Here is a 25,893-nt window from a genome sequence, read left to right on the forward strand (position 1 = left end):
TCTTTTTCCTTTACTCCAAAACTCAATTTCATCTTTACAGTCTTCTTCAAATTGATGGTAAATCGTTTGGTTTGAGCCAATTGATGGCTTTTATAGTTAATTAATATTGAGACATTGGGTGTTAGTAAAGTGAGTCTTCCTAGACTGCATGGTCCACCCTTGATTTTTGAGGGAATGGTGGGCCATGCTCTGTCCCCACACATAAGAAAGGTTACTGATGGTAATCAAAGGGGGAAGTTACTCAACCAAGAGAGCATGTGTGAGGTGAAATTGCACTATAGACTTTCATTTTTATAAATGGTTTGAGAAGGAGAAACATCCATAAAGGAATTCAGTTCGTCTCAATTTTTGTACATCTAAAATGTGTTCTCGAACTACTCTTTCTTTATCAATGTAGTGAAATTTCACACAGAAATCCATTTTTGCTGACCCTTATATCTCTAATTCTTGGGGTTCAAGTGGTGCATGTGGAATTTTCCCAGCCCAGTAATCCCAATTGTTTGCTGGGTTGTAAACCCACTTACTGTGAGGACACATTAAGCGGGTGGCATCTTCAGTTAATGGCCACTTATCTACTGGTAACCCTACTAAACAGGTAGGAAAATGGTTATTTCGAGTAGCTACTGCTAGGCACGCTATCTTGTTTAACAGCTTTAGCTACTGTTATCCATATGTTTTGTTTAGGCTGCGAAATCTCCCAAGTTTAACTGGAAATATAAAACCGACTAAAATGATAACAGTAAACAGAAGTCTTCTAAGGGCATGTGTCACCGAGACACACAAAGAAATCACACGCAGACAAGAGATTTTCGCAGAGGTTCCTCTGATCCAGCTCCCAGCTGAAAGAGTGGAGAGAAGAGAGCTCTTTGTTTATTCTTTTACTTTTTATACATTTGTGGGTCTAGCAGAAGATTGGCTTTTTGGGGTTTCCACCCCTCAGCCTCAGTGGCTAGATGAATTGTCAGTTACAATTGTTTTCAGGTTAGAAATATGCAAACAAAGGACAGAGAATGAAAAACAAAGGATTTGTTTATATTACTTCTGTGGGAAAGGTAGAAAACTGCTCTAATATTCTACAGTAACTAAAAGATCTGACTCCATTTATGAAAATCAAAAGGCTAATAAAGAAACTCAGAAAAACCAGGGTAACAGGCATGGTTGAGGGGGCTGATGGTCTGAGGAGTCATTCTCGAGTTCTTTCGTCTGGGGCTCCTGCACTGGCTGCAACTGTGGCTTAACATTCTTGGCAGGGATCCACTTGGGTCTGACACCTGTGGACACACAAGTATACCCCCTTTTTTCTTTGAATGATAAATGGTTTGGTAGTTGCCACATAGTCTTCAAGTCCTTTAAAGGAGACTGGGCATAAACTTCTCAAGGTTTTTCTATGTCCCCCGATCCCTTGTAAAGTGTCCAATGTTGGGACAAGAGTCCGTTCTGGTGGCCAGTATTCCTGTGAAATAACTGTAACATATGTACCTGTATCAATGAGTCCCGTAACAGTCTTACCTAAGCATGTAACAGCACAGGTAATTTTCAGCTTCCCCCAGCCAATTTTTCTAGTCCACGCAATGCAGTGTTTGTCAGGAGCAACACTAGCTCCATCAGCTGTAGGTAACAGGAAGGCTTGAGCAAAAACAAGTTCTTTGGGTATAAAACAAGGAGGGTTAGGACATAAAGCTAAGACAGTAATCTCCTGGCTGGAGGTGACTGTTAACACTGTAGGTAACACATAAAAACCCTCTGCATTGTGCTTGTCCAGTCCTATTAAGAAGTCTCTCAGCCATGGCTTCGGTCCCAAATGACCTGTGGAAATGGAATGGTGGATAAAGTCAGTAATCATTACTGACCAAGCAGTTGATAACTCCAATCGAGTGTTTGGTGGTACTGGGGTGAGAAGGTCTCCGATGAGATGTTGCAGTTCTTGACATGATAGTCTCCAATGCTGTGCACGGCGGGGGACAGGGATTCCTGTGTCATGACGCGCTGCTGCTCCATGCTCAGGTTGAAGCTTCCCGACTGACAACAGCAATGAGCCTGCACTTGAGGAAATTGGTTCATATTTTGCCTGTTTTTCCCACAGTCACATGGCTTTTGAAAAGTCTTTTTCTTTGGCTTATTACAATATTTAGCCCAATGCCCTTTTTGGCCAAAATTGTAACAATGTCCAGGTTTTTGTTTTTGCTGCTTTTGTGAATTTTTTTGAAAATTGTTTAAAGCATTAACTAGTACTTGTGCTTGAATGGTGACAATATGCTCTGGAGTGGCTAGTTTATTACATGCCTCTACCATTTGAGGAATGGCGGGCTCTGGCTCTGATGGTAAGGCATGAAGAACCTTTTTACAATCTGGATTTGCATTGACCACTGCCAATTGCTTTAACAGTCTTTCTTGCACTGTATCTTCAGTGACTTGTTTATCAATTGTCATTTTTAACCAGTCTAAAAGGGTTCAGTGGGACCTTGTCAGATATCTGCAAAGTCTAATTGTGGTTTACTGGCTTCAGGTATTTGAATAAGGGCTTTTCTGGCTGTGTCCTTCATAGCATTAAGAACTGGCCTTGGTAGGTTTACTGCTTGCAGGTCTGGATCTATATAGGCTCCTTCTCCTGCCAATTGATCCATAGTGCAGCCCTTGCCTGATCTCTGGCATAATGTTGCAGCAGCTTAGTTAGCAGTCTTTTCCACCCTAACTCCCATAGTGAATATTCAGTGGGAGTTTACAGTGATGTTATAAGGTACCGCACGTTGTGTGGGTTAGGGTGTGAGCAGAGAAGGTGGTATGCTCTCTGGCTGCCTTACTTAACTCTTTGATCTCATTAAAAGCCAGAGCTTCCCAGCAAGGATTGCCTCTTTTATTATATTGGACCAGCATTATGTCCAATTTGTTTGCTGTTTCCCATTCACCTTTCTTTACTGCTTTTCTTTTTATCTTTCTCAAGTGGTTCTCCTAGACTCCGGCGAGCAGAGATCTTCCTTGAATGATGATGATGAGGAGGAGGATGAGTTAGTTGAGGAGTAGCCCTTAGCTAAAAACACCCTTTTGTATTTTAGGTCCCTTTTTTCTCTGGGTTCTAGACCTCTGGGTTCTAGTTTGGGCATGGGTGCCGCCATCTTGGAGGCGGGCCCTTCCGGGACTACTGCAGATGTAGATCCAGTCTCCTCCAAGGGGGGGTGGCACTTAAGGTTAGTTTTGGTGATGACAGAAGGTGACACTCCTCTGCAAGTAGTGGTGGCGCTAGCCTCGTTGACTGCGGCAGTGGCTGCAGCAGTGGCCGTGTGGCGGCATGACGCCAAAGTCTCGGGCAGCTCTGCCTGCCCTGCCACGGCTGGTCGTGGCGGCAGTTGCTGTCCCTCGCTCGGTGCACCGCCCCCGTGCCAGCAAGCGGCCGTGGGGCGGCAGGGGGCTCAGCAGCGGTCCGGACTGGGCACGCACCGGGAGAGGAGGTGGGGTGGTGGGCAGGGCTGAAGGCAGAGACTCGCGATGAGCAGGGGTCTGGGCCATAGTTATTAGATATGTCAGGGGACAAAGGAAAGTGTGGGAAGACTGGCAGGACGGGACAGGGGGGGATCCCCATTGACTTGCGCATAACCACTGGGGATCCCAGGTGGGGATTTTGGTGTCGACAGACACAAGACGGTGGGGTCACTGACAATATCACAATGCTCCCCGGGCCAGCTAGAGGCATAGGCTACTGCCATCTCGTATCTGTCAGCTGGAATGTCCGAAGGAAAAGCTCTTAAGGAGGACAGGGTGATTTTGGCATTCCCGGGTTTTTTTGTCTCCAAATAAACGTCTTTCCTTTTCTTCTAATTGTATTGTGGTGTATACATTTTGAAATACTGGTAATAACTTCTGAGTGAAGTGGTTCCAATTAATAGCTGAGTTATACAGTCTTTTTCCTACTAAATCCCAAAATTTGGTGGACTGCAACTTTGGCTCAGTAATATCCAAAGAATTTTTAAACACCCACTGAATTAATTCTCGGAGCTCTTTTTTCTCAAATTTCTTTCCCTGGTTATGCAATTTCAACTTAAGATCCTTGTAAATGTCACTTTCCTCTACAGACATCTGTGCTTCCATTGTTAAGCAAATTTTTGAAAAGGGGGGGAATAGAAAATGGCCGGATGCTGCCTTTCTCCAGTAACCTCCTTCTGGCTCTCTGGCCGTCGAAGGGTTCCTCCTTCAACCCAATGCCGCCACACCAATGAGAAAGGCAATGTCCTACTCTCGGCTCCTGAAGGAAGGGCTGAGTTCTCAAAGGGCTCCTGGATGCCAGGAGTCCCAGTTCAGGTGCCAGATGAAACTTCCTGGAGTCTGAGCCCAGACTATCAGACCCCTTGGGACTCTAGCCTGATGGTGACTTAAATGGAGAGAGACAGCTTCGATCCGTTGCCTGAAAAGTAATTTTAATAATACAAAAAATAACAAACAATAAGTCGTCCACTGTATTGGAGTGAACTGAATCAAAGCAGTACAAGGGGCAAAAGGCACGATGCCAAAGGCTGAGTTTAGGGTCAGACAGGGGTACTTATGCACCCTGCTGTGGGTGGGGAGTTAAGGTGTGGTCTGAGGGAAGGGTCCAATGGGGGACAATGATTAAGAACATTAAAATTCTTGCACCAAAAATCAACCTATGGTAACACAGAGAACTGAGAACTTTCTAGCAACAATTTGCATAGAGAGCATGTCAGTGAGCCTTTTGCTTACGGCACTGAGAACGGGGTTTCCCAAGGCATTTTTCCAGGGTTCTCTTCTTCCCCAGGGAAACTGCCCTCTACATAAACCCATGAAGAAGAAGGACTTAGACAACACCCAAAATCCTCCATCTTGACTCCAACACATTACTATATACTAAAATCCCCAAATCCAGGTTTCCAGAATTCCAACAATAGGTGGCCTTTTTTTCTTTAAAATATATTATTTTTCCAGCATTTTAACTGGTCACAATCACACAAGCTGCTGCACACAAACTATGCTAAAGGAGCCCAGAATTAATGTCAGGAGCTAGTTAAGCATGTTAATAAAGTGGTGCAAAGACATAATGGTTTGTACTGAGTGAAGAATGGGAAAAGTGATCCTCTGGGGCGACGCTAATGCTTTCTAAATTGTATGTTGATGTGTAGTGCTGGAGCAGAGCAGGAAAAGCCGCTTTGCTTCTTGCTGTCAAGACGACGTCTTGTCCTTTCTCAGGCCATCTGGTTGCTTGTGTCTTTGCCAAGCTTTCACTCCTTGGGTTGGAATTTTCAATGGCAAGCGTTGGCCCCCGACTGAGCAATCGTAAAGTTCCTTAACCCAAACAGCAGGATGCTTTCTAAAACAAGACTAGGAAAAAACAGTGTCTCTTCCGGTTGTGTGATTGGGTTGTGCTAGTTTCTCCTTCCCCTCATGGGCCTTGGGAAGATGCCTCTAAATTGGGAGGAAGTGTTTCTTTAAGTTTTCCATATCTGGGAAATCTGGGTCAGTTTTAAAGTTGTGAAAGATTGTCTTCTGAATCAGTGTGACCTTGCAATCCTGTTCCCACTGCTGTGTTTAGGTGAATCTAGGAGGATGGGGCAAAGTAATAGAAATTTTAAAATAAGGACTAAGGAGCTCTTTAGTTTGGACATGAGTTGGCAGTTGGTGACAGGAGATTAGGGCTGGCTGAGCAAGTGACTCATGAGTCAGGGAGAATTGAACAGAGCACATGGTGGTGGGAGATGGAGGTAACAAGCAAAACTAAACATGGAAGCAAACAATAAACATGGACAAGTTTGTAGGTGAAGGCTTAAGCATTAGAATGGGGATAGATTATGGCTTGACAACCTTAATCCTCATATTTCTTAATATCTGGATACTTGTCTTACAGCCTGAGCAGTTTTTTTCATGTGTAAGAAAATTCTGAGAAACCTTTTAAAGGCAGTCTTCACAGGCACTTCAGAGTATCCTTTGAGACAGATGAGTGCAATGTTTATTGGGAAGCTTCTGAGGGTTGGGGGATGTATGACTAGGGAAGAAATCAGATAAATGTGTTGAACTAGGTTAAGCAGTACTGTGTATTTCAGGGTTAGTTGGATGGAAACACATATCTAATGATTCATGAAGTTTTATGAGGTACAACTGGCTATTGGCCAAAGGTTGCCCTGATCTTTGAAAAATAACAGCCTTCCTTTTGCTACCAAGGTAAATCAATTATACTATGCAGTGTCATGAGCTGACAATGAGAGTGGAAAATTGAATAGAAACAGCAGGCACTTCACTGCATTTGTAGCCTGAGCCTAGCTAAATATGATTTTGATTAGAGCAGGACTTGTGAGCTCTGGCTAGGAACTTGCTCCCTTGTGGCCAGAAACCATACAAATGCATAAAAATGATGCTTCTCCAGGGCAAGCAGTGTCTTTCCTTGTCCTGCTCTTACCATATCTGGCAGCAGAGATTTTTAAAGAGAACAAAAAGGAATCTTGTAGTCTTCTGTTGACTTCCTGCAAACTATTTTAGTGTGGTTCCTGCCTTAAACCTGTAAATTCTGGTAGACCCACAGTGTGTTTCAGCAGTCTTGCGCCAAAGTTTTAAGCAGATGGCAGACCCCCCACATTCCTAGGTAAGTTGTTTCAAACAAGAAAAGGTTATTTCTTTTGTTATTGTTGTTAGTTTTGGTTTGTTGGTTTGTTTTTTTTTTTTTTGCTTGAATTTGCCATGATTTGAATTTCCAATAATTTAATCTGAATGTCTTTTTCTAACAGGTGAAGCAACTAATTATTCTTAGAAGTCTTTTTGTTTTGGAGATCTGTGCTGACAGTGATTAAGGTACTTCAGACTTTACCTTATCTAAAATTATTATTTTCAGCTCTAATGTTGTATAGTGGGGCTTGGGGGTTTTGTTGCTCTTGTTTTGGGGTTTTTTTTCACTCTGTCATTATGTTTTTTGAACAACACAAAAACTGAAATTGGACAAAGCATTTTGATAAGTTCACCCTGAACTTCATTCAGGGATAGTGCCACTTGTGAATTATTTTTTTAAGTGTTTCTGTTCTTCCAGAGGGCACATTCACATGGTACTAGGTCCTAAGCCCAGACTTGTAAAGTCAGGGTGAGAAATGAAAGCTGGTGGGTAGATGTGCCCATTCTGCCCAAATATTTCATTTTAGAAGTATCTAATAAGGAAATCAGTAAAGAAAAGGTGCATGGAAAAAGCAGAAAAACAGAATCTAATCCTACTAATAAGTGTTTTACTGGCCCCTACCATTTTTGGAAAGAAGCTGGGCTCACCACTCACTAGGCACTTGAAGTTGAATATTGTCTCTTTGACTTGTCTGGTTTTTTTGGTTTGTGGGTTTTTTTGTTTTTTTTTTTTTTTTGTGTGTTTTTTTGTTGTGTTTTGTTTTTTTGTTTGTTTGGTTTGGTTTGTTTTTTTTTTTTTTTTGTTTTGTTTTTTTTTTTTGCAGGGACTGTTGGTCATTGAAAGTGGAAGAAACAAGGAACCTTTCCCCAAAGCCAAGTAAAAGCAAAGAACCTGTGAAAACGGAATGGGGATCTCAGAGCATGGTGTTCACCTATTTCCAAGGGGACATTAACAGCATGGTAGATGAACATTTTTCTAGAGCTCTCAGCAATGCCAAGAGCCCCCAAGACCTGAGCACAAAGCACAGGGGTGAGACTGTTGTCCTGAAAAATGGTGAGCTCCTTTCCATATGTGACCCTGGTGCTGGATGGGGCTGACTGGCTTTCACTGAGGAATTTAAGATCCTAAAAAATTGAGCTTAAATTTGGAATTGTGTGCAAACAGAAATCAAAAAAATCATACTTGTAAAACCCTAGGTTATGTAGCTGGGACTTCCTGGGTAAACCCCTGTGATTTCTGGAGTGATTCCTAAGCTTTTCATGGACCTGTTGGCAGGACTAGGTCATCATTTTCCAGCCAAGTGTTTTTCATCATTGCTGGATGCAATAAGTGCATTATGACTTAAGTTGTCATCTTCACAAAAATATATTTGTCTAAGCTTGCAACTCTCAAAAACCTACCTAAGTTGGTGGTTGTGTAGTACACATTTAATACTTAGGAGAAACATTGATGGTGGTGGTTTAATCTGCTTTTAGTATGAATTTGTAGTTGATTTTTAAGATAAGCAGCACTAAAGTGATTATATATTTCTGTAAAAATTAATATGAAATCTGGTAGCATTCCCTTAGAAGTCCACTGGAATTTGCCTTGGAAAAAAAGTAAGAATTGATGAGACTTCAGATACTTTTTTTCTCTTTTAAATTAGACAGCATGTCTCCCCATCAGTGGAATTTCTCTTCACGTTGCTACAAACCATATCCATCATCTTCTTCAACAAGCATGGCAAATTCTGCTTTGAATTTTTCTGCTGCTGGTGTGGTAGGCTAGTGCCAGCCATCATCTCTGTGTAGTCATCCAGCTCAACCTGCAGATTTATGGCCCTTCCCTCCAACTGGGACTCCCAGTGTCACCAATTCAGTGTATCCTCACACCCTCCCTGACCTGTATGCAGCCAATGAGCTGATCTCTAACAGGAAATACAGTTCTCTTCTTGACCTTCTGCAACAGGAAAGGTGCTTAACATCCATGCAAGAATGCACCATGAAGCAACACTCAAGTTCTGCTGGTATGACTGGACCTGCGAGGTTACAAAATATGAGTCAAAGTTCAGTTCCTGGGGGAGGTAAGAGAATACTATCACTTTATTCTTTGATGACATCTAATGTAAAGTGACAGAATAACACTCTGTTCCTACACTTTTCAAGCTAGATCCAACTCATAGAAATCTTTTACAGTAGATAACCCTGATATGTACTGTGGTACTTGGGCTCAATTAGCCATATAGTATGGGTTCATGAAAAAAAATGTGCATTGCCTACTCACACAATAGTTCACCTTCTGGCTTACATTGGGGAGACATTTTAAGTGCCTATAAGCATTATTCATAGTGCTAACACAATCTCTAATACCCATGGGTATTAGGTGTGGTGTGTACCAGATGCTCCCTCACTGGAACCAGAAAGGGGTGGCCAGGAAAGATCCCTGAACAGCCTCTCTTAGTGTGCAGGCTGTTAATTATGTTCTGAGTACAAGATGGGAAACTGCAGCCCTTACCAGCATGGCCAGGGGTTTTTCTCCCTCCCAGTCTCTGTCAGTAGCTGGAATGATGGGGGTACAGGAGCTGGTGGATCAGCCTTGCCTTGTCAGCTGGCTAAGAGCTCCCTGCAATGAGGCACTGCTGCTCTGCCTGCTAAAGGCTATGTCTGCTCCCTGTGGATTTCCCAGAGCTAATGTAATTCACACAGTGATGATTGTTGCTTATTATCCACAATTACTAGGAATTCCAATCCTAGGTACTACTAGCACACAGCAGAAAGATGCCTGAAGTTCATTTATGTCCTTACAGTGTCTAGATCTGCTGGATAAAATTGCTCTCTTGTGAGTAATTCTGCCTTTGAGAAGCTCTCTGGGGTCAGGCTTCCTGGCCAAAGTGCTGATGCCTGTTGGGGTACATCTACATTGCTGTTCCTGGGCATTCCCCAGTCAGGCAACTTAACACTGGTCTCCAAGAAAAAGCGTTGGGAAATTGTTTTGGGAGTCTTCTGGAAAAATACAGTGCATCCTACCTGATGCTTCTAAACAAAAAAGATCAGGCATGTGAAGAAGCAATCCTGAGGCTTAGGTTTTGAAAAATAAGCAGCTGTGAAATACCTCCTGGTTACCCAGTTTCAAAACTGCATCAGCAGGAATTTGGCAGAATGTGGGCTAAAGACTGCCCGCAGATACAAACAGGAGTATATCTAGAGTTCCTCTTTTGAGTATACAACAGTTATATTGTTATGAGGACCCTGACTGTAGGTGTTTTGCTAACTTATTACTGCTAGAATGTCTAATGCCTGTCTGTGTCTGTTCATGTCAAAGGGAGAGTGTCTATAACTCCAGCTGGAATGCAAACTTTCTGCTCATGTGTAGTGGTTTCACATTTGCCAAATTCTGGTTACCAAATTAAGTGTAGTGGTCCTAGTGTTTATTCTTTTTCTGGGAGAAAGATTAGGAGAAAAGCAAAGCAGGCTCAAGCTTAAAACTAAACAAATAGTTTTATTAACACACACTAAAAGAATGGAAAAGAAAGTTGGGGAAAAAGCTAAAACAAAACAAAATAGAACTCCAGAAACACTCTTCCCTCCCCCTACAAACTGTTAACTTTCCTACAAAACAACATAAAGAGACAAAACCTGTGATTTTCAGTCAGTCTCACCATTTGAAAATAGTCTTTCACCAATCTTTAGGAGAAGAGTCTCTCTTAGAGTCATGGATCCCACTGACAACCTAAAACAGTTCTCTTGTGGGTTTTAACTGTCACAAAAACAGATGCCTGGGGAAACCTGTTTTCATGACCCCTCCTATTAGCAGTTTCCCAAGCTGCTTATGGGCCATGGGTCTTAGACTCTTGCATACTGGGTTGTCAGCTTTTAAAGATGAATATCTCTAAAGGCAAAGGATTATTCATCTCAAGGAACAGATATCTTCTCACTTCTTCACTGGGGCAGAGGGCTTCTCATCTCTATCTCTGTTCAAGCATCTTATAGGATTAATATTACTTAGTCCATCACAAACACCTTTGCTCAAATCCACACACACAAATCTAAACAATCATCTCTCCAAATGCATATCTTTCCCATGATTTAAAGGGATAATCTAAATATAAAGTTAATTTCCATGGCTCAATAAGAAGTCCAGCCTAAAATGGAATGGCAAACTCCTCAACCCTCTGTCCCAACAGTCTTTTCACTCTCACTCAACTGTCTTCATGCTGTTTCTTCTTTATGTTCACTCTGTCCCTTTCTTTTCTCTCTCAGGGAAGGGTTAGGCTTTGGAAGTTTCATTTTGCCAGGAAAGGGTTAAATCTGCTCAGAGTCTTTTTCTCTCTCGATGCAGCTCATGATGTTAGATATTCAAGGCCTCAATGGTAAGGGGGGGAAGAACTCACTGCGAAAGATCATGTGATATATGACCTAAAGTAAATTCGTGTTAATAAATGCAATATGTAATTAATTCACGATAAAATGTAGTAATATGCAACATAAAATTGATCTGTGTTCAGTCTGATTTAAGATCTGTAAACCTAAAGTGTGTTTAGGGTTAACTGAGACAAAAACTGCATGAAAGGGACACGGGGGTTGGGGAACGAAAGAATTTCTGCCAGGAAAAGCCTCAAGACAGCCAACACCCGGAGATGGGCGCACTAACGATGGAATGATTAGATCAGATCAATATCTTATCTGTTCCGGCCTGATTTAACATTTCCAAACCTCCTCCGGACACCGCAATCATGGCATTGTTCCACTTGGAGAATCCATTCAACAGACCCCGGACCTGAACATGAATACCTAATGAAGCTACCACGGAGGGGGAGTCCTACGGTCTCGGTCCACTCTCAGCAAAAGTCTGTATAAAAACCAGCGGTATTGGACCCAATTTGTGAACAGAGGGGGTGACAGGCTTACAGAGTCTGTTACCACGTTCACCCAGTGCCGAAACCCCGGGATTCGACGCTGTCCCTTTTAATTGTAGCTATCGGAGACTGTGTTTAAGTATGAAAATAAAATTCTAAATTCTGATTGACTGAATTTGGCTTGGCGATTTTATTACAATCAGAGATCAGAGCACCCAGGCAGTCTGGAATCAAAAAAAAAAAAAAAAACTAGGCAGGATCATAAATGCTTTTTTTGCCCACCCCTCAGTTTAAATCAGGGCAGGTCCTGGCCCAGCCAGGCCTGTAGCTGGTATGTGGGGCCGGCCGGCGGGCCTGCCCGGCCTCCCTTGCTGGCAGCAGATGGGGCCTGGAGGCACGGCCCAGCCAGGGCCGCTCCTCTGGGCCCGGGTAAGCTCAGTCCCAGACACCCGGCCAGGGCGGCCGGGCCCGGCTGACCCCTGGCTACCCTACAATGTTACCTCTCCTCCCCTCGCCGGGATGGAATCCGGCTAGGTCTCAGGGCAGCTCCCCTCCCCCAAACGGGGGAGGAGCAGCAGGCCCAATTTGATGTTAACCTGTTGAGCCGACCAGCAGGCAAGAGCCTGACCTGCAGCAAGTCAGGGGTTTATATATGGGTACTTCCCAAAGTCACATTACACATTCTCAGTGGTCAAAACAGATGTCAATAACCCAAACTAACCTTCTGATAGGTTGCTGTCCTTTCTAAAGTAATTCCCAGGTCCTGACAGGGAAAAACCACATGACATTCCTCCATAACTAAAAACCTGTGCCAACCCATGACATCATGTTATATGAGCAGAGGTTTTGTGTATGTGTTGCATAGGCACTCACCCTAGACTTCATGTAGGTAGTGAATGAGAGTTTAATTACTTTAAAGACATTGTCTGAACTGGGATCTCATTTAAGAACAAAGTAATGTGCCCTCTTCCCCCAAGGGGGCAATGCAAGCCTATCAAAGCTTGGGAGCCCCAGGAACTGACTCCTTCAGAAAAAGTACTATTTCATGAAATTAGTCTTGTGTTGATAACAGGGAAGCACTGCTAACAACAGTGGACTGTTTTTCCCAAAAATTCCGAAAGAAAATGAGTGAGGAAAAAATCGAAAAATAAATTAAACAGCCCAGTATTCCCCAGCCATTACCAATTAAAGCCTTTTCTTTCAGGATGTATACAGGGCCATTCTGAATATTTGGGAGCCTTTAAACACCACACATGTAACACCATCTTTGTCATTATCAAACAGCCCAACAAAGATTGATAAGAAACTGCTGGTCCATGTTCACAGGGAGTTTTTGGCAAATCCCTAGGATGTGTGCATTTAGTTTGGATGTAGGAGTCCTTGTTTCCTGGCTCTATCTGTTAAATATACTTCTCCTTGCTCTGTGTCATGTTTAAGAAGAGCTGATATTTATATTTATGGAAGTGTATGTTGCTGTGCCAGACAGCACAGCGCTCCTCAGCACCTGTGCTATAGGCTGGGCTGCAAAAGCACAAGGTTTCTTTAGTAACTACTGTCTACTTTTATCTCTGTGCTGAATCTCTGCTCATCTCCAGTACTTTTAATTTAATTTTTTTTAAAGAGAGGAAAGCAAGCTCTTACCAAGGCTCAGAAAATTCCAGTGTAAGCCATGCCACTACAGGTGAATAAAGAAACCAGCAGGTTTAGAACAAATCAGACAGCAGCCTTGCTTATGCATGTAGTATTAAAGATGCTTCCTTGTTTGCTTTTGTATTTCAAAAGCTACTTTTTCCCCTAGATAGAACCACCACTTCCCATAACTACATTAACAAAGAAGAGGAAAAGCACTACATTATATTAAAATGAAATGCGTGATTTTTTTTTTACCCCATCTACCTTAGTTTTTATGCTTATACCATCAGGCTGCCATTTCACAATGCCTGTTTTGCACTTGCTGTCCAAGTTTCAGATCCCAGAAAGAACAGCCCTTGCTTTGTACCTCAAGCACACATGTGGTAGCACTGCTGCAGTTTGCACCAGCAAACCCTCCATACTGCTGGGTGAGTTGTTCTAAGAAATTATTCCCAAAGCATTCAGGCTTCCATATTTTTATTGGTCTCTTGATACTGGCCATACCCCAGTGTTGGTTCTTTGATGTGCAATGTTTTGGGGATACTTTGAATGGTCATTCTGGTTGTTCTAGTAAGGGTTCTTTTGCACCAGTTCCAAAGGTGCAATTTTGTTTGCACAATATCTTATGAGATTGCAAGGACTGTGCTGTTTGACTGTCCTGATGCTGCTGTGTCTTTCAGGTATTCAGATTCATTACAGAAGATGAGATTTGTACTTCTAGCAACTGAATGTTTCTACTTTTTTCTGAAAGAGAAAGTTATTTCTGTGAACTTTTATTATTTGCAACTGCAAATCAAGAAGAAATGAATTGCAGCTATCCGGTGTTTTCTCTCAGCTGGAAGAATACATGTACTATTTACTGTTTGGGGAATGACAAAATAACCCTTTTCTATACAGTAAATAATTTCTAATGCTTGTGGTATTAACCTGGCAGTATGTTTGTTTTGGCGTTATATTGTTTATTTAATGCTTTTCATGTAGCCCTCTTGAAAGGACTCCACTTTTTAATCTTTCTGTGTTTATTAATTTACCACCTCCTGATAAGAAGTACAATTCTTATCAATGCAACTGATAACCCATAAGTGCAGGGATGCAGTTAGCATAAATTCAATGATGCAACTTCTTATCTTGATTTGATCCCTCCATATTGTTTAAAATAGTCTTAGGCCACTGGCAAGAGACTTCAACCACAGGCCAGCAAAGCACATTATTGTATTTATGTTTCGAAAGTGCAGTGATTTGTGACCATACTTGCAATTCCTAGGGATACTCTTCAGAAGTTATATAATATACTTATGCCTGGAGGTTCTCTTTTGCCCTCTCACTAGTGTATAATCATCCTCTAGAAAGCCATGAATTCACAGTAGCTCTGAGAGGAAACCTAGATTCTCATTGGATGTAATTAAAATACCATTCAGCAAAAAGCTGCAGGTAGGAGTGTTCTATTTTCCCAGCCTCTCTGCAGGTGTAAAAGATTCTTATTTTAAATAAGTTCTGTGGGTTTATTTTTTCCTTCTCCATTGGTTGTATATTAATATAATATAATGGAGCATGATTAGCTTTTTCTGACAGCTCTATGCAGTTGCTGAAGGCAATTTGACCTCATGATTTTATAGAACAAATCTTGAGCTGGTGTAAATGTGACTGTTGCACCAGCTATCTCTGCTGCCACTGCTCCAGTTATAACACCTTGTATAGTTTTAAAAATAATGAGTTTAGCAACATCAGGTGTTTATGGTACTAATTTACAAGCTGAGATTTTAAAAATAATAATTTTTTTAATTCTAAAAGTTTGCTCTAGCAGTTACATGTTCTACATCAGAGATCACAAGGGGAACTGTTTTAACTAAACTAATAAAATATACATTAACATCCTGTCTCTCTATAGATGAGCACTGAAAAAAAAAAAAACCACTCCTTTTTAATATTTCTACAAAAATCCCTTTCTTTTCTTTTAAGTTTAAGAATACTTCTCCAAGTAGTTTCCTTTTGTTATCTCAAGTCGCTTAATTCCCTGATTTTAAAGGCTACATGGTAATATAATCTGACTTCCTCTATGGCCAAAGCAAAGATTTCCAACCTGTAATCTGTACATCTCTCTTACTGGCATGTGCTATAATTCTAGTGAATAATTCTATTGCTTCAAAATACTGAATTTTTTTTCCTCCCTCCAAAGGAAAATGCTTAAATAATTTCTCTGCAAGGTCTGAGAAGACAGTCTGTTTAAATGCTCTTAAATGTAGTGCTTCCTTGAACAATTTGTTTTACATCTGGGAATATTCAAGGTGACTTATAAAGCCCTTGGTTCTGGTGAATCAACCAATTGGGGTTGGACAGTGTGGGGGGGAAAAACCCCTTGCTTTTAAATGCATATCCCTTATTGCAATTTGCCTTTTATGATTTAGTACAATAGCGTTTTGAACATTTCAGAGCATTTCTCTATATCAGGTAGGCTTTTCTTTATACATGTATAGATTAAAACAATATAGATAGACATATATGCTCCTCTAGAATATTGTTTGTCTGGAGTGGAGTGTTTCTTGCTTTCCAGCCCTGGCTGTTGCTGTATTCCTGTGCTGCCCTGCAGGAACTGCATGCTCCAGTGACTGTCTTCATTCCCATTCAGTGCATACTCTCCTTGCTGGCAAGGATTTGGCAGCCAGGACGCTGCATCCAGCAGCTGCCATCTGGTACTTCCCACAGTTATTTTTGGTCCCTCCTCTGAATGCAGCAATCCTGGAGGTGATAGGAGAAGGGATGCTGGATGTTCCCCTTTCAACAGCTTCTGATTCTCTGAATGCTAATGGACCTCTGCAGAGACCATTCTGAAGGATAGGCAGGGGCCAGGTGTTACATCCCTGGAAGTGTTCAAAAAGTGTGTGGTGGATGTGGCTCTTGGGGGTATGGTTTAATGGTAAGCACAGTGATGCTGAGTTAATGGCTGGATTTGATGATCTGAGAGGTCTTTCCAACCATAATGATTTTATGATTTTCTATTAATTTACTGCCCTGTGAGAAACCACTACTTGCCTTTAATTGGGAGTCCTCTAGTCCAGGAATAACTTGTTTGCACAGATGGCTTTTCTCCTGTCTTTTTCTGATGGGCAGATAAGATGCCAACTACGTTTTATGAGCTCTGGTCAGAGATTAATGCATCTCTGAGATGCATTAGTCTCAGAGATTTATGTCAAGCACTGGACATGCCTGCCCTGTGTGGAGTCTGGGCCTTTTTTTACTCAGCTGAAGGAACTGGTGTGCATTTTTTTCACCATGTGTGTCCCAGGACACAGACACTTTGCAGGCATCTTGCTCTGACTCCTCACATCAGCTGGCTCTGGTCCAGATCCTCCTCTGATGGTCAGATAAACCTTGTGGGTGGCTGGGAGCTGGCTTAGCTACTCCACCCTGCTTTAGTCACTCATTAGTAGTGTTAAAAATAGTCCCAGACTGCAGTGACAAACACTTTACCAAGCATGGCAATCCTGGTCCAGGGTAAAAGCGTTGTTGCACCGCTTTGTTCTGTGTTCTGTTTTCCTGCAGTGTCTGGTTTAAAACATTGCATGTTTTAGGCTCAGGGCTCTATTCCACCTAGCTGCTGACCCACTGAGAGTTTGGTACTCCTCTGAGCTAGCATATGTTGTTACACTTGGAGGATTTAAGCAGAAAACTGGTGCAAACTGGTGGTTTTGGTGCTTTGGTATCCAGGAAGGGTTTCAGTATCACAGGCCATGTCACAGGGCTGTGTGTTACTGGTCTGACAATATTGCTGCATGAGCAGCTGCACTGTGGTCATATCCTACAGATCACAATTTATTTACTGAGAAGGTGCAAAAGTGGCTGAGAGATGGGCAGGCAGCAGCTGGGCTCTCCAGGATAGCACAGAGGATGTTTTCAGGTGCCTGGAGCCATAATGGATCTGGCTGAGCCAATGTGAGCCAACTCAGATGCAGTGTTCCCCAAAACAGGGTCCAGCAGGAGTGCCCAGGGTCCCCTGTGAGCCACCATGAACCTGGCGGATCTCAATGCCAGGAATTCACTGCTGATTCATGCTGTCCCCCAGCCTGGTTTCTAGGTGGGGGTTAAATTGGGTGCAGCAAAGCCCTCAGAAAAGTGGCTGCTTCCCTGACCTTCATCCTCACCTCTGTACCCTCATCTCCTTCCATTGCCCCAGCCCAGGATTTGCAAGCTCTGGATTTGTGTCTGATCACGAACATTTGTGTTTTCCCCATCTACCTTTCTCCAAAAAGCTAATGCTGAAATCAGTACAGGCTTATAAAAATATTATCAAGCAGCATTTCATTCTGGAATGCAACAGTATTACAGCTCCTGCTTATGACCTTGTCCTGGTTTGGGACAAATTTGGGAGAAAACTCTTGTATAGGATCTCTCTAAGGAAGCAAACCTAAGTGGCGCCTCCCTCTAACTGGTCTGGTAAAAAAAAACAACTTTTGGAGAAAAGTGGAAAAAACTATTTTATTAAACAAATGAAGTGCATATAAGTATAAAGAATGAATAATATGAAACAATAAAACCTCTCCTTCTGAAGTGAGATGGCAAATTGAGAAAGTCCTTGCCGTGGGTGTAGCTCGGCTCTCTCTCTCAGTGCCTCTCCTCAGTCCCAGTCTCTCCGGCGCTGCTGGAAAATGCTGAGGTCCAGGCCCTGGTGGGCCGCAGGTGCAGCCCCCAGTGCTCCCCTGGGTTTTCAGTCCAGAGCAGGTTTAAACAGTTCCAAGAAAAAGGGAAAAAAAAACAGTCCAGGGAACTTCTCTGCCCTAGCTAGCTGAAACTAACTAAAAGCAAAACAAGATCTCTGTCCTGCAGTCTCTCTAAGCCTCTGCCGAACACGCTGTCCACAGAAGAATGTGGAGGAGTCAGGCAGTTTTCTCAAAACAAACTCCGCGCTTCTCCTTGCTCTTAGAACCAGTCTTAAAGGCACAGGACTCAATATACAGCACAAACAGAACAGACGATTGGGGATACAGGCATCATAAAGTTACCCTAGGACATTCCACCCCTTGTATCCCCATATCGTCAATTTACTAAAACTAATATATATTCCAGCTCTACACACACATACATCTATATAAAAACAATATGCAATATACAGCTACATACAGTGGCAGTACTATTTAGCACACAGTGATAATTACACACGGTTCTTACTCAACAATCAAATCTCCTTGGGGTACACATTGTGTGGTTCCATCTTTTTGCATTACTTACTATGTGCAGCCTGGCTCTTGAGCAAAGACAATCCCACGGATGGGATCTTCTGTACTTGAAGCAGAATTGATCTAAACTGTCTTCCTTAACAAACTTTTTACATGTACTACTGGGACTTTTTCTCTATCTACTGTATGTAGGGACTTAGATTGGGCAGGGCTTGCTTTGTTGGTGGAACCTCAGGTGTTAACTAACCAGGTGGCTTTTGCTAGATGCTGCTCTTAGTTTTTGAATGATCTCCCACTCAGTGCTTTCAGGGTGGTTTTTAGCAGTCTATTGTATTTTTCTATTTTCTCTGAAGCTGGTGCATGATAGGGGATATGGTACACTTACTCAATGCCATGTTCTTTAGCTCAGTTGTTGATGAGGCTGTTTTTGAAATGAGTTCTATTGTCTGACTCAATTTTCTCAGGGGTACTATGCTTTTAAAGAACTTGTTTTTTAAGGCTTAGAATGGTGTTCCGGGCAGTAGCGTGAGGCACAGGGTAGGTCTCTAGCCATCCTGTGGTGGCCTCTACCATTGTGAGCACATAGCGCTTGCCTTGGCGGGTTTGGGGAAGGGTGATGTAGTTAATCTGCCAGGCTTCCCCATACTTATACTTGGACTATCGCTCGTTATACTACAGGGGCTTCACCCGCTTGGCCTGCTTGATGGCAGCACATGTCTCACAGTCATGGATAACTTGAGAAATACTGTCTATGGTTAGATCTACCTCTCGGTCTCGGGCCCACTTGTAGGTGGCATCTCTGCCCTGATGGCCTGAGGCATAATGGGCTTATTGAGCTAGAAATAACTCTCTCTTGTGTTGCCAATCTAAGTCTATCTTTGACACTTCTATCTTTGAAGCTTGATCTACTTGCTCATTGTTTTGGTGCTCTTCATTAGCCTGACTCTTGGGGACATGGGCATTTGCATGACGGACTTTGACAGGTAGCTTCTCTACCTGAGCGGCAATGTCTTTCCACTTATCTGCAGCTTAGATTGGTTTTCTTTTACGCTGCTAGTTGGCTTTTTTCTACCTGTCTAGCCAACCCCACAGAGCATTGGCTACTATCCACGAATCAGTGTAGAGGTAGAGCTTTGGTTACTTCTTTCTTTCAGCAATGTCTAGGGCTAGTTGAACGGCTTTGAGCTCAGCGAGTTGGCTTGACCTACTTTCTCTTTCAGTGGCTTGTGTAACTTGTCTTGTGGGACTCTATACAGCTGCTTTCTACTTTTGTTTCATCCTAACAATGCGGCAGGAACTGTCAGTGAAAAGAGCATAGCGTGTTTCTTCTGCTGGCAGTTGGTTGTATGGTGGAGCTTCTTTAGCACGTGTCATTTGTTCTTGCTCTTCTTTATCCATGAGACTAAAGTTTTCACTTTCTGGCTAGTTTGTAATTATTTCCAAAATCCCGGGGCGATTTGGGTTTCTAATGCGGGCGCGCTGAGTGATGAGGGCAATCTATTTGCTCTATGTGGCATTGGTGGCATGGTGGGTAGAGGGAACTTCTGCTTTGAACATCTATCCTAGCACTGGTAGTTGAGGTGTTAGCAGGAGTTGTGTTTCCGTCCCTACTACTTCTGAGGCGGCTTGAACTCTTTCATAGGCAGCTAAGATTTCTTTCTCTGTTGGAGTGTAGTTGGTTTCAGACTCTCGGTAGCTTCGACTCCAGAATTCCAGTGGTCGGCCCCGAGTCTCCCCAGGCCCCTTTTGCTAAAGGCTCCAGGACAGGCTATTGTTCCTGGCTGCTGAATAGAGCAAGTTCTTCACATCTGGTCCCGTCCTCACTGGGCTAAGGGCCACTGCATGAGCGATCTCCTGCTTGATCTGGGCAAAGGCTTGTTGCTGTTCAGGGCTTTAGTAGAAATCATTCTTTTTGCGGGTGACTAGGTAGAGAGGGCTCACAATCTGGCTGTACTCAGGAATGTGCATTCTCCAGAAACTTATGGTGCCTAGGAAAGCTTGTGTTTCCTTTTTGTTAGTTGGTGGACACATTGCTGTGATCTTGTTGATGACTTTAGTGGGAATCTGACGCTTTCCATCGTGCTACTTTACTCCCAGAAACTGGATCTCTCAAGCAGGTCCCTTAACTTTGCTCTTCTTGATAGCGAAGCCAGCCTTCAGGAGAATGTGGATGATCTTCTCTCCTTTCTCAAACACTTCCATTGCTGTGTTTCTTCATACAATGATGTCATCGATGTACTGTAGATGTTCCGGAGCTTCACCCTTTTCCAGTGCGGCTTGGATCAGTCCATGGCAGATGGTGGGGCTGTGTTTCCACCCCTGGGGCAGTCGGTTCCAGGTGTACTGCATGCCCCTCCAGGTGAAAGCAAACTGAGGCCTGCATTCTGCAGCCAGAGGAATGGAGAAAAATGCATTAGCAATGTCAATTGTGGCGTACCACTTTGCTGCCTTGGACTCCAGCTCGTACTGGAGTTCCAGCATGTCCGGCACAGCAGCGCTCAATGGTGGAGTCACTTCGTTCAAGGCACGATAGTCCACAGTCAATCTCCATTATCAGATTTACGCACAGGCTAGATGGGGCTGTTGAAGGGTGAGTGGGTTTTGCTGACTACACCTTGAGTCTCCAGCTCACGGATCATCTTATGGATGGGAATCACAGCATCTCGAGTTGTTCTGTACTGTCGGCGATGCACTGTTGAAGTGGCAATTGGCACTTGTTGCTCTTCTACTTTCAGAAGACTTACAGCAGATGGGTTCTCTGATAGTCCAGGCAAGGTATTCAACTGCTTAACACCCCCTGTCTCTACAGCTGCTATCCCAAATGCCCACCTAAATCCTTTTGGGTCTTTGAAATACCCATTTCGGAGGAAGTCTATGCTCAAAATGCATGGAGCTTCTGGGCTAGTCACAATAGGGTGTCTCTTCTATTCATTTTCAGTCAGGCTCACATCAGCCTCCACTAAAGTAAAATCTTGTGAACCCCCTGTTACCTTAGCAATGGAAACTGATTCTTCCCCCACATGTCTTGATGGGAGTAATGTGCACTGTGCACCAGTGTCAACTAAGGCCTCATATTTTTGTGGTTCTGATGTGCTAGGCCAACGAATCCACACAGTCTAAAAAAAACGGTTTTCCTTAGCCTCTACCTGGCTAGAGGCAGGGCCCCTCTAAGCTTGATTATCCTTATTTCCCTGGGTAACTGGAGCTGCTTCCTTCTTGCTGGAACTTCCTCTCATAGTCTTGCCATCCAACAATTCATGCAGCCGTTGTGTCATAGCATCAGTAGATTCTCCATCTCATCTTTTCATGTTTTCTCCACATTCACGCAGGAGGACCCACAGCTTAGCCTGTGGGATGCCTTTTCCCTCTCTATCTAGGGAACGTTTGCGTGTGGTGCCAGAGCCTCTAACTTGTACTGCAGAGATCTGGAGAATGTCCTGCTTGAGTTTTTTGTGATTCTCTTCTATCTTGTCTTCTAATTTCCTCATACGCGTTTCCAGAGCTGCAATTCTTGCATGTGTTGGACTATGCATGGCATTTGCATATGTTCGGAGCTTCTTCGCCATATTAAGCACGGTCTCCTCTGTCTCATCTTGCTTCATTATTGCTAAAGCAGAGGAGTATTCTTGTGGCCCAAGTCGTACAAGTTTTCACCACATCACAGGTGTACATGGTACTAAGTTGGGGTTCCTAGTGTTTATGTCATCTGAGAAGACAATCTCCACCACTGCCATTTCCCTTAAGCGCTGGATCTCTTGTTCGATGGTTTTCCACTGGGTTTGCTGCATATAGAGATCGTCGGCACACAGATATCTTTGTGCCACACTTCCCAGGACCCGTTCTCAGAGACTGCAAGAGTGTGCCTCTCTCATCATTTCTTGGTCAATAACTGGATCATGTGATAGGGACCTAAGATGTCTCGCTTTAGTGCTATCTAGTATTGTAGCTTCGCCTGCAGCATCCCAGAGGCGGACTAACTAACTAATTATAGATTTATCAGGTCGTCGAGTGTAATTCTTTCTTAGGCTACAAAGGTCTTTCAGGGAAAAGGACTCAATAGTATCTCCTGCTCTTGCAGCAGTTGGTTGGGCTCTTGATCTTGTAGCAGTTGGTCGGGCTCCTGATGTTGTAGCAGTTGGTTGGGCTCCTGATCTTCTAGCAGCTGGTTGGGCTTCCGATTTTCCATCAGTTGGTTCAGTTTCTGACTGTGTATCATCAGTTGCTTCAGCTTCTGATTGTGTGTCAGGTGGTTTGACTCCTGACTGGGTGTCAGGAGGCATTGAGGATCCTTCACCTGAGTCATCGTCTACTGGTCGATCAGTTTTGTCCGTGTGCTTCTTTCTCTTCTTTACTGCAGCAACTGCCGGTGTCTTAGCCTCACTGTCTGGTTTAGCTGCAGCCTGAGTAGCTGTGGGGTTGGCTGCAGCCTGAGTGACTGATTTATCTCTCTGCTCCCTTGCCTCTATCTGCTGCCCTACAGTGTTTAGCAGTGTGTGACTCATTCTAGAAAAGCTATAAACCGTATAGAGGAAGCTCACCAGGTGAAATACCAGGAAGGTGGGGTCTTTAACGTTCAGGAGACCCTGAACATTCTCCAAAAGTGATGCAACTGACTCAAAAGAGAAGAAGGAAAGAAGAGGCTGAAGAGCCTCATCCCCTACTCCTCCTCTAACAAACTGGGTGCAATTGTTGATAAATCCCCAAAACATGCTGCTGGAACTAGGACGCAGGGTAGGACGAAAAAACCATAAACCGAACATACCCAGAACAAACTCCAGTATCTTTCTAAGCTTCTTGTAAACCATAATCACCGAACTCAGCAAAATAACTATTCTAATTTGTGCATTCTTAGTGTAAAAGCTGTATGTTAGGGACAATATTGGAGCTATTTCTGGGTAAGAAAACAAACCTAGGGACCAGAAAGGTATTAAGACCTCAAAAAAGCCTAGGGAACAGAAATGCAGAAAAGACTCCATTCTAAGAGACATTAGGAATTTAAGAAGCAACATGGCCACTGACTGTTTAATCCCCACCCAAAGGACAAACAAGAAATGCAGTTAATAATAATCAATACAAGTTTTTTCCACTCTCTCGTGCCCCATGTTGGGCACCAGTTAGAAGTATGTCCTGGTTTGGGACAAATTTGGGAGAAAACCCTTGTATAGGATCCCTCTAAGGAAGCAAACCCAAGTGGCCCCTCCCTCCAACCGGTCCGGTAAAAAAAAACAACTTTTGGAGAAAAGTGGAAAAAACTATTTTACTAAACAAATGAAGTGCATGCAAGTATAAAGAATGAATAATATGAAACAATAAAACCTCTCGTTCTGGAGTGAGATGGCAAATTGAGAAAGTCCTTGCCGTGGGTGTAGCTTGGCTCTCTCTCTCAGCATCTTTTCAGTCCCAGTCTCTCTGGCGCTGTTGGAAAATGCCGAGGTCTAGGCCCCGGTGGGCTGCAGGTGCAGCCCCCAGTGCTCCCCTGGGTTTTCAGTCCAGAGCAGGTTTAAACAGTTCCAAGAAAGAGGAAAAAAAAACCAGTCCAGGGAACTTCTCTGCCCTAGCTAGCTGAAACTAACTAAAAGCAAAACAAGATCTCTGTCCTGCAGTCTCTCCAAGCCTCCACCGAACACGCTGTCCACAGAAGAATGTGGAGGAGTCAAGCAGTTTTCTCAAAACAAACTCCGCGCTTCTCCTTGCTCTTAGAACCAGTCTTAAAGGCACAAGACTCAATATACAGCACAAACAGAACAGACGACTGGGGATACAGGCATCATAAAGTTACCCTAGGACAGACCTCTTCACCTGAGGTAGGGATAAAATAACAGCTCTTTCCCCCACAAAAATACAGTTTCTATGCTCAGAATTATAAAGCAATCAATTAGCTCCCAATACTGTGTTTTCCCAGAGTGCAGTGTCACTTAGATAGATCCCTCTGCCAAACAGAAAAAACCAAATTGAGTGGATGGAAGGAAACTGAATGTACTGAACACCCAAAGGGCATCTCCAGTGACTGAGCACAGCCTAAAATATTCCTGTACAAGCTGCCTGTTGGACACTGTCACCCTGAGCCTGGAGAGCAGTGCAGAAGCACCCATGCTCCATGGGCTCCATGTGAACTGCCTGAACATCATCAAGTCTCAAACATGTGCTGGACAAATGACATATAAGAGAAGTTGCCATCTGCATCTCCCCAGCCAGGGAACAATGTGTGCAGTCTGGGTGCTGTGCTCAACCCACTCCAGGGGAAAACACATCAACTAATTAAAAATGATGGGCAATAAGGAAAATCCTCCAGCTGGACTTTTTGATGCATAAAGTTGTTTGGTTTTTCTTTTCTATGGCAGATTAAGTCGTTTCTAAGGAAGTTGTTCTGGCTTTAGTGAAGCTCTCATATAACCAAGACATTTGAGGCATGTGCTGCTATCACAGTTCCACCCCACATTGTTTGTTGGTGCTGGATTTGTGCCACATTTTAAGAAAAGATTAGCATGAAAACACTCTTTTTTTCCCTCCTTTCCAAGGTTGCACTAATGACTGCTGACTGTAAGTGTGCAAAGAACAGTCAGGCATTATTTTGCTTGCAAATGACAAAGGGACTTGGCTAGCAAAACAACATTAAGGATTGTGCCACTTGTGAGTGCCCAACAACCAAGTTTGCTGCGTAGCACAAAGGTGAGTGATTTACTCGGAGTAAAAGAGTAGGGGCAGGAGTGTTTCCACTCTGCTCCATGCAGGATTTAAGCACCCTCTTGCTGACATCTACATTTGCAAACAGAGCATGAAATGATTGCCCAACATGTGCCCTGGACAATTGGGACGATTTTTCTGGGTTCAAATCTGTAGGACCAGTATCATGGTTCCACCACTGTTTCCTGCAAAAAAAATATTACAGATTAATACAAAAAATTATTATCCATTTATTAAATGGATTTAAGGCATAAAATCCACATGTATCACCTCTAAGGTGGTGCATTGAACAGATTTGGTCAGTGGGGCTCCTTCCCTGCCAAGCCACGGCTGAGCTGCTGATAGGACATGAGTCAGGACAGGGCTGGAGGATGAGCTGGGTCTGATGAGGAAGCTTCTAGGTCTGCCCTTCAAAACACGCTGTTGTGGAGCTCATCTCGCAGGAACACCCATGGGATGGTGGGACAATGGGGAAGATCAGGAAGTGTCTCACCTCCACAAGGCATCCTGGGCAGCATCCTCCTCACCCAGGCACAAGCAAGAACCCCCCTGCCTGCACAGAAATCTATTGTCTGCCCACAGGCTGTGTAGGGGTGTCCTAGGGTAACTTTATGATGCTTGTATCCCCAATCGTCTGTTCTGTTTGTGCTGTATATTGGGTCCTGTGCCTTTAAGACTGGTTCTAAGAGCAAGGAGAAGCGCAGAGTTTGTTTTGAGAAAACTGCCTGACTCCTCCACATTCTTCTCCGGACGGGGTGTTTGGCGGAGGCTTGGAGAGACTGCAGGACAGAGATTGTTTTTGCTTTTAGTTAGTTTCAGCTAGCAAGGACAGAGAAGTTCCCTGGACTGTTTTTTTCCTTTTTCTTGGAACTGTTTAAACCTGCTCTGGACTGAAAACCCAGGGGAGCACTGGGGGCTGCACCTGCGGCCCACCAGGGCCTGGATCTCGGCATTTTCCAGCAGCGCCGGAG

The 25,893-nt window shown here is 43.5% G+C and overlaps 1 protein-coding gene across 1 annotated transcript; it reads left to right on the forward strand.

The window, feature by feature from the left end:
- Positions 1-3,099: 3,099 nt before the first annotated feature.
- On the forward strand, positions 3,100-13,788 carry VGLL1 (vestigial like family member 1). Its single transcript, XM_040089159.1, is given in 5 exon segments — positions 3,100-3,185; positions 7,425-7,654; positions 8,247-8,663; positions 13,057-13,116; positions 13,748-13,788. Coding segments are annotated over 5 exon segments (834 nt in total).
- The last annotated feature ends 12,105 nt before the right edge of the window (positions 13,789-25,893 follow it).

Source organism: Hirundo rustica, chromosome W (assembly GCF_015227805.2).
Source record: "Hirundo rustica isolate bHirRus1 chromosome W, bHirRus1.pri.v3, whole genome shotgun sequence".
Lineage (NCBI taxonomy): Eukaryota > Metazoa > Chordata > Aves > Passeriformes > Hirundinidae > Hirundo > Hirundo rustica.